This window comes from Nycticebus coucang, chromosome 10 (genome assembly GCF_027406575.1).
Source record: "Nycticebus coucang isolate mNycCou1 chromosome 10, mNycCou1.pri, whole genome shotgun sequence".
Classification (NCBI taxonomy): domain Eukaryota; kingdom Metazoa; phylum Chordata; class Mammalia; order Primates; family Lorisidae; genus Nycticebus; species Nycticebus coucang.
Genome location: NC_069789.1, coordinates 114667218 through 114676015, shown reverse-complemented (window position 1 = coordinate 114676015; position 8798 = coordinate 114667218). Strand labels below are relative to the sequence as shown.

General features: G+C 52.5%; 1 protein-coding gene across 3 annotated transcripts; it reads left to right on the top strand.

The window, feature by feature from the left end:
• Window positions 1-56: 56 nt before the first annotated feature.
• On the top strand, window positions 57-8798 carry SPIB (Spi-B transcription factor). 3 transcript variants are annotated; one of them, XM_053605810.1, is made up of 6 exons: window positions 57-96; window positions 1021-1048; window positions 2655-2727; window positions 2995-3188; window positions 3866-4016; window positions 6342-8792. In XM_053605810.1, the coding sequence occupies exons 1-6, from the start codon at window positions 74-76 to the stop codon at window positions 6638-6640; spliced, it is 768 nt and encodes a 255-aa protein (XP_053461785.1). In that variant the 5' UTR covers window positions 57-73; the 3' UTR covers window positions 6641-8792. The 3 variants fall into 3 exon arrangements, with proteins under 3 accessions (XP_053461785.1, XP_053461786.1, XP_053461787.1); XM_053605811.1 differs by lacking the exons at window positions 57-96; window positions 1021-1048 and having other exon boundaries at window positions 2662-2727; window positions 3901-4016; window positions 6342-8798; XM_053605812.1 differs by lacking the exons at window positions 57-96; window positions 1021-1048; window positions 2995-3188 and having other exon boundaries at window positions 2662-2727; window positions 6342-8795.

Here is an 8798-nt window from a genome sequence, read left to right as displayed (position 1 = left end):
CCAAGGGGGCTGGGCCAAGGTATAAATAGGGGTGGTGGCCACAGCGGGTGGCAGGCTCTGGCCCAGCACCACCATGCTCACCCTGGAGGCTGCACAGTAAGTGGTGTCCCCCCAAGCTTGCACTCTGGACTGCTATCATCTTTCTGGCCCCTCACCCACGGGCATTGGTTTCTGTTCTTCCCAGAACAGGTAGTCTCTGCCCTACCCTGGGAGGGAAGAGTCCATACTGTCCCTTGTCCCCCTGGTTCTCTTCTTTCTCCACCTCAGGCTTCTTCCCACCCTGCCTGTCTTTCCTTGTTCCCGAATATCTCATTTCCTTGGCTGATGTCTTCGATGGCTCTCACTTGGTCTGTCTCTGCCTCTCCCTGGGTTTCCCTGCATCGTTCTCACTGTGTCTGCTCCTCACTCCACATCTGGCTGCATCTGTTTCTTCCGCGCACTCCATTCTGCCACTTGCTCTCTATCTGGGTCTTTCTCTGTCTCTTTCCAGCTCTCTGTTGTCTGTTTCTCTCTCCTCCCTCACGCCCCACCCAATCTGTCTTTCCCTAGGGCTCAAGAAATGCTCTTTGCCCGGGATGGATGCCCCTTCGCACACCTTCCTTCCTCCCCACTTCTCTTTGTTGCCTGGAGCCCTTCTGCGTTGTTTCATCTCTGCCCATATATCTCTCCATCCTTCTCTGGTCTAAGAGGCATCCATTTAACTGATTTGCCACCAAGGCTGGCTTGGCTCAGACTCCCTCCCCCACTCCTCTCTGGGGACTTTCTCCCTCACTTTCCCTGCCCCCCCCCGTGTCTATGCAAATCTGGGGAGGGGGGGACATTTGCCTGGCCCCTACACCCAACTTCCTCTCCTGATGGGGGAGTGGGGTGAATGTGGTGAGGCAGGTCTCAGGCAGGGACACCAAGCCTGACTGCAGAGCAGACACAGCTGCCACCGCCTCCCCTGTTAGCCCCTAACCACTTGGAGATTCAGGTGGCTGAAGGCAGCCCTGACATGCCCCTATGTCTCTCCCCCTCCAGGCTCGATGGGCCACACTTCAACTGTCTGGTGAGTTGGGATCCTTGGGGACCAGGGAGTGGTGCCCCACTGGTGTCCTCTATCAGAGAAGTCACTGGCTCCCTGCCTCAGTTTTCCCTTCCATTCCCTCCTGTCACTTTGCCTTTCTGAAATCCCCCTTGGTATCTCCCATCCCAGCAGGATTTCTGTCTCTCCCTCTCTCTGACTCTGAATCCACTTCCCTGGGACTTGGTGTGTCTGGTCCCTGTCCCCCACCTTCAGCAAATGTGTTTACATGTTTCTTCTTTCCTTTCCTCCTTTTCTGTTTTGTGTTTCTAAAAACTGTATTCTGTAATAATCTCAGACACAAGAATACTATACCAAACATCCTCGAACTCACAACCCAGTCTGAGAAATAAAACCTCACTGATGTGGTTGAAAGAACCCCCTCCCCCACCCCCCATTCTCGTTTTGTTTTGTTTGTTAATTGAGGTGTAACTTATGAGTCAGTACAATGACAAGACTCAATTCTCGTTATGCATACACCTGCATCTCCACAAACCCCATCAAGACAGAGAACATTTCCATCATTCCAGAATATTCCCTCATGCTTCCCAGCTAATACTAACCCCCTCCCCCAATAGTTTCCACCTTTGATTAGTTTTGTCTGTTTTTGAACTTTGTGGACATGGAATCCTGCAGTGTGTCCCTCTAGGGCTCTGGCTTCCTTCGTGCTGCATGAATCATGTCAGGGTTTAGTTCTTTGTCCTGGCTGTGACTAGCACCACTGTTTGTATCCCTTTACCTGTTGATGGACACATGGGCTGTTTCCAGCTGGCTATTAGCAAAGTTGCTCAGATTATTCTTTTTTTTTTTTTAAATCTCACTGTCGCCCCTGGTAGAGTGCCATGATGCCATAGCAACCTCAAACTCTTGGGCTCAAGTGATCCTCTTGCCTCAGCCTCCCCAGTAGCTGGGACTACAAGCACCTACCACAACACCTGGCTATTTTTAGAGACGGCGTCTCACTCTTGCTCAGGCAGGTCTCAAACTCCTGAGTTCAGGCGACCTGCCTGCCTTGGCCTCCAGATAGAGAGTACTCTCCAAATAGAGTACTGAGATTACAGGTGTGAGCCACTGTACCTGGCTGCTCCGATTATTCTCAAACAAGGCTATTTTGTGAACAGACATTTTCATTTCTCTTGGGAGTGAGATTGCTGGGTCACAGGGATGGTGTACAGTCTCCAGTTGCTAAAGCAACACATGATTCTCAGGACAAATCGAAGAAGTATGGAAGTTGGATATAAGAAGGGTCGAGACACTGCTTTTGTAAAAACACTTGGCACCTCCTCTGCCCTTTTGCCTCCTCCACCCCTGGCAGGCAAGGCCGGGAGATCTTCCACACCTCTGGGCCCTGGGATGTGTAGACCAGGGCTCCTCTTGGGCTGTTTGTCTCTACTCTCTGTATCTCTGTACTTCTCTTTGCCCTTGTCTCTGGTGCCTAGTCTCCGTTTCACTGTCTCTTTCTGCCCCTGTGTTCTCTCTAGCATACTTTCTTCTCTCCCTGTCAGTGTTGGAATTTTCCCAAGGGCCTGGGGAGGAGTTAGGGCTCCCCGAAGCCTGGGATGACCCCCCTCTTCCCTCGCCAACCCATCAGTACCCAGATGGTGTCTTCTATGACCTGGACAGCTGCAAGCACTCAGGCTACCCTGACTCAGAGGGGGCTTCTGGTGAGTGACCCTGCCTCAGGCCTTGGGCGCATTTTACAGATGGGGGAGCTGAGGCCCAGAGGAAGGTGTGACCTAGCACAGCATGAAAAGGGTAGCCCAGGCCTCCAGATCTCCTCCCTTTCCCCCTTCCCACCCGTCTGCTCCCCCATGCAAATCCTGGGGTCAGATATTTGCACAGCCCACAATGGCCTCTCTGTGCTGGGGGGTTTGGGTGGCTGGAGGCCTCTGCCAGACCTCCCAGCTTCTGACTCAGTGCCCTTCCCCCAGATCCCCTGTGGGACTGGGCTGGGTCCCCATCTGTCCCAGCCGCACCCTATGAAGCCTTTGACCCAGCAATGGCCACCTTCAGCCATCCCCAGGCTGTCCAGTTCTGCTATGGACCCTCTACCTACAGCCCTGCAGGGAGCCTCGACCCAGGGCCTGGCCTCCCACCCTACCCCACAGAGGATTTCACTAGCCAGGTGAGTGGCAGGGCGCTAGTTCAATCAAGCCGTCATTTGATTGAGGTTTACCAGGTGTCAAGCATTAAAAACCCCAGGTGCTGGGTGACTCTTATGGCTCAGTTGGTAGAGCACAGGCCCCATATGCCTGTGGGTTTGGGTTTGAACCTCGCTCTGGCCAGCTAAAATGGTAGTGACAACTACAACAAAAAAAAAAGCCAGGCATTGTTGCAGGCGCCTATAGTTCCAGGTACTCGGGAGGTTGAGGCAAGAGAATCCCTTAAGCCCAAGAGTTGAAGGTTGCTGTGAGCTGTGATGCTACAGCACTCTACTTTGGGCGACAAAAAAGTGAGACTCTTGTCTCAAAAAAAAAAGAACAGGCACAGAGTAAGCCCTTTAGCAACTTTCAGAGTAAGTGGAATTCTTGCTCCACTACTCTATGGAGCAAGTTGGCAAGGAGAGGCAGAGACAAACCAAGGGACAGCACAGATTGGGGAGTTGGCTGTACTGGGCATGCTTTGACAGAGGTGGTTCAGGTGTCCCCTGGCCATGACACGGCAATCCGAACCAAGGCCACAGCCCACGCTGTCAACAAAGTTGGAGACCAGAGCAGGGAGGGCCACAATAGGGGCTTGAATGGAGGAAGTGGAGGGAGAGAAGGGGGCACTAGATGTACAGGTGACCCTGACCTTCTGCAGACTTTGGGCCCCCCAGTGTACACCCCGTACCCCAGTCCTGTGCTATCAGAGGAGGAGGATTTACTGCTGGACAGCCCCGCCCTGGAGGTTTCGGACAGCGAATCAGATGAGGCCCTCATGACTGGTGCCGAAGGGAGGGGATCCGAGGCAGGTATGTGGGAGTGGATGGGGTGGGGAAGATAGCTGGAGATGGGGGAGGGGGCTAAAGGAATTGTGGCTCCCAGGCACCTACTGTATACTCTGTGCTGATGGTAGTTCCCAAGGTCCACACCAGCTGCTGTGTGTGACCTTGGGCAAGTGCCTCTCCCTCTCTGTGCTTCCTGTTTGTATAACAGAGATGGCAGTGATAGTGTCTACCCTCATGAGGTTATTAGGAGGATAAAACAGGATAACGTGTAGATGGGATAGTAGCACTTGGCACAGAGCAAGCACCCTATGTCAACATCTTTACCATCATTACCCACGCAATGACAACAAAAAGAACCACAAAATCAACCCCCAGCTAGTCTACCTCTGCCCTGCCCATGTGCCCAACACCCATTATGCTCAGTCCCTGAGAAGTTGAGGTCTTGAGTTATTTTCTGTATCTGGGCCTTGATATCCCATCTATAAACTGGGCATCCTCTTCCTCCCATCTCATAGGGGTAGGTCTTCCTGGATGAAGATTAAAGGAGCTGGTGACTGTAGAACAATTAGCAAAGCACCTGGCCTAAAATGCTCCCTAGAGGTTTGTAAAAGCAAAACACAAACATGTTAGCCTCCTTTATGATTGAAGAGACTCTGACTCAGAGAAGTTAAGTCACCTGTTTTAATTTAGGGTTTTTTGTTTGTTTGTTTTGTTTTTGAGACAGTCTTACTCTGTTGCCTTGGGTAGAGGGCCATGGCATTATAGCTCCCAGCAACCTCAAACTCTTGGGCTCATGTTATCCTCTTGCCTGAGTAGCTGGGACTACAGGCACCCACCACCACACCTGGCTAGGTATTCAATTTTTTTAGTAGAGATGGGGTTTCGCTCTTGCTCAGGCTGGTCTTGAACTCATGAACTCAAGCAATCCACCCACTTCGGCGCCCAAGCTTACCTTAGGATCTTTTTTCTTTTCTTTTTTTTTTTTTCGAGACAGAGTTTCAGTTTGTCGCCCTCTGTAGAGTGTGGGGCATCACAGCTTATAGCAACCTCAAACTCTAGGGCTTAAGCGAGTCTCTTGCCTCAGCCTCCCAAGTAGCTGGGACTACAGGCCCCTGCCATAACACCCAGCTATTTTTAGAGATGGGGTCTCCCTCTGGCTCAGGCTGGTCTTCAACCTGTGAGCTCAGGCAATCCACCCACCTTGGCCTTCCAGAGTGCTAGAATTACAGGCATGAGCCACCTTGCCTGGCCCTTACCTTAGGATCTTTAAGATGGAGGGTGCCCCTGTAATGATTAGGAGAGACAGGACATGGAAATAAAGGTTTTGTTACTCTGCAGATGCAGAGGCTACACACACATTCAGGCCAGGGAGCTTAGGCAGGGAGGCAGAGAGAGGAACTCGTGGGTTTGGGCCTTTATTGGGGTCCAGGGTTCTATCCTAGCAGGTTTTCTGTGGGGAGTTTTAGTGGACAGGTTTTAAGTGAGCTGGCTTCCAGGCTTGTGATCCAGGTCACATCGTGCCTGAGAGGTCACTGAGACTGACCTGTCTGCATAGTCCACGTGTGTCTGGGACCAGCAGTGCTGCCAAGTAGACTGCACCTAGCTGTCCCATAGGGAGGTAGTCACTAGGAGGCAATTGTATAAGGCAGGTATCTGGATCGACCGCACTGAGGACCACTCAATGGTCTTCAGTGGGGGGTGGGGGCAGGGAGCATAAGTGGGACTGGTAACTGTCAAGGGTAACACAGGCCTGCCTCTAGTATGAGAAAGTCCCACTGATATTTAAAATGGATACTGAGGCAACATAAAATAAGAATTCACCACATCACCACCCCAAGGTCACACTTCTGGGCAATGACAGAAGGTATTTGCATCCAATGCCCTAGTTCCGTGGGGTCCTTACTGCTTTACGAGCCCAGGAGTCAGGTGCCCTGGCCTTTCCCAGGACCCCAGCCCATTTGGGCTGAGTGGGTGGAAGACAAGGAGCTGGAGAAATGTCCAGAACTATTCAAATCGACTCCCATCTGTCAGCCCTCCTGTAAGCCCTTGAGAGGCACTGTCAGCCCATTTCAGATGCTTTCACCCACGGGCTCAACAAACATGTATTGCTATGTGCTGGCTGCGGAGCAGAGCAGAAGACAAGACAGACGCAAATCTCCAAAATTGAAGCACAATGGGGATGGAGTTCTGGGGCCAGCTTCGGGAGGGGACCTGGTGGGCACAGAGGCAGGTGTACCTAATAGGCACCTCCCTCGTCCCACTTCTCTGGATGGGGAGACTGAGGCTGGGAGAAAGTTGGGTAGGTTTGGGGGCGGGGCCTCTCCTGACGTGTCCCCAACCCCGCTGCAGGGGCCCGCAAGAAGCTGCGCCTGTACCAGTTCCTGCTGGGGCTGCTGACACGCGGGGACATGCGCGAGTGCGTGTGGTGGGTGGAGCCGGGCGCCGGCGTCTTCCAATTCTCCTCCAAGCACAAGGAGCTCCTGGCGCGCCGCTGGGGCCAGCAGAAGGGCAACCGCAAGCGCATGACCTACCAGAAGCTGGCGCGCGCCCTTCGCAACTACGCCAAGACCGGCGAGATCCGCAAGGTTAAGCGCAAGCTCACCTACCAGTTTGACAGCGCGCTGCTGCCCGGCGCTCGCCGGGCCTGAGCCCACCTGAGGCTCTCCGGGGCTCCGCATCCTGCCTAGACAGCTCTGGGAACCCCACGCCGCCTGTGGAGCCTCTTGGGGACTTCATGGCCCAGCCAGGATCCATCTGGAGTCCCCATCACGTTGGCATCGCTACATCCTAGGTCAAAGGACCTATGGAACCCACACTTGAGGCGGGGAGTGTTGCCATAATTCCTGAGCCCGGCCCAGGGCCCCTCTGGGATTTCCTTACCACATACTGGATCCCCAGATCCTCATGTTTTGGGTCACAGGACCCACTAACCACTATACCATGGGGGCACTGGAGAGGGTTGTGCTTCCAGAATCCCGAGAGCTCCTCTGGGTCCCCCAACCAGGCCTGGGACCACCCTAAGATCCATGGCAAGCCCTCATGTCTCATCTTGGTGCGCACACGGATCAGCACACCAGGAGGGGGGCTCTGCCAGCAACCCTAAGCCCTGTTCAGGGGTACCTCTGGGGTCCCCTTCTCATGTCTGAATCCCTCGTCATATCTGAGATCTCCTAGTTATGTCTGGGGGTCTCAGATCTCTGTACCTATCTACCACTCTTGTCACATCTGTTCCCTCAAATCCCTTTGTTATCTTTGAGATCCCCTAATTTTCTGGAACTATTCTCTTGTCACTTTTGTGTGTCTGGAATTCTCCAATCACATCTAGGGTCTCTCTGGGATCCTTTTATCGTGTCTGAAATCACTCTGATCAGATGGGGGGTGTTCAGTGAACTGTGTCATATCTGGGGCCCCTCTGGGATATCCTCCAATCACATCCGAGGCCCTCCCAGGAATCCCCATTGATAGGCCCCTTTAGGGACCCCACAGTAGCCATAAGTTCCTATGGGTTCCTACCCTTCTTGGGGAGTACTCCATATGGCCATGCTGAAGATCATTCTGGCCCCTCAAGTGATTTCTGGGAGATCTTGGCAGTTCCCCATGGTATTTATAGTAAGAGGTTTCAATTGGGTTGTCCCCCACAATCCAGACAAACTAGGTCCTTGGTGATTATTTTCTTTTTTTCTTTCTTCCTTACCTTTTTTAAAAAAAGACAGAGTCTCACTTTGTCACCCTTGGTAGATTGCTGTGGCATCATAGCTCACAGCAACCTCAAACTCTTGGGCTCAAGTGATCCTCCTGCCTCAGCCTCCCAAGTAGCTGGGACTACAGGTGCTTGCAAAATGCCTGGCTATATTTTAGAGATGGAGTCTTGCTCTTGCTCAGACTATATGGTGATGTTTTCTTTAGTTCATAATAGCATTTGGAGGTTTGGCTAGGGGAATCCAAGTTAACAGCTGACCTTTCAAAATAGGGAGATTTTGCATAATCCAGATTTCTGCCTTCATGCAAAACGTTGAGTCATCTGGTGATGGTGGGCCAGGTTTTCAGTCTGGAAAGCCTGGAACAGGACTTGACCCCTCCTAATGGGGCACTGTTCTTCAATCTGCCCCAGTCTTCGCCACTCCAGCTGTCTTACCGCAGAGGCTTTTCTCAGCCACCTATTTGGCCCCAACCATTTGTGTTTTGACCCCTATGTATGCCCAGCTGGAGCTGAAGCCTGGATGAACTGTTGGAACTCTGACTGGGACCCCTGGAGGTGTCAAATCTTAGGCTGAGAGGCCAGAGGTCCAGGTTCTTGACCTTGGTGGCTGGGGGACTTAGAGGGAATGACTTCCAGGCCTCAGTTTGTCCCTTCTGTGAAAGGGAGACAGGAGAAGGAAGATCTCAAAAAGCATTTGCAAAACTGTTGAGCCTTTGACACATGTACTGAAATCCACCCCACTCCCAATTGATGGGCAGGAGGAGGAGGCCCAGGAGGAGGAGCATCAAGGACCAAAAGAGGCAGGAAGTGGGGGGGGGGGCACCAGCGGCTGGTGGCAGAGCCTAGGCTGAGACTTGCCCTCAAGAGAAGAAGTGGGGAGGGGAAGGAGGGAGGCACCTGCAAAACAAAACCTCTCCAGGGCCTCCTTCTACAAAGGAAGTACTTTTTACAAAAGCAATCTTTGTCATCCTAAATGTGGAATAAAAGAAAATAAAGTAAAAGAAATCAAGGTAGACAGACCTCCTAGGACCCTTTGTTAGAGACTGCAGTTCTGACCCTCCACAGGGGTCGCTAGCTCTTCGTAACACCGTGTCAAGGAGGGGAAA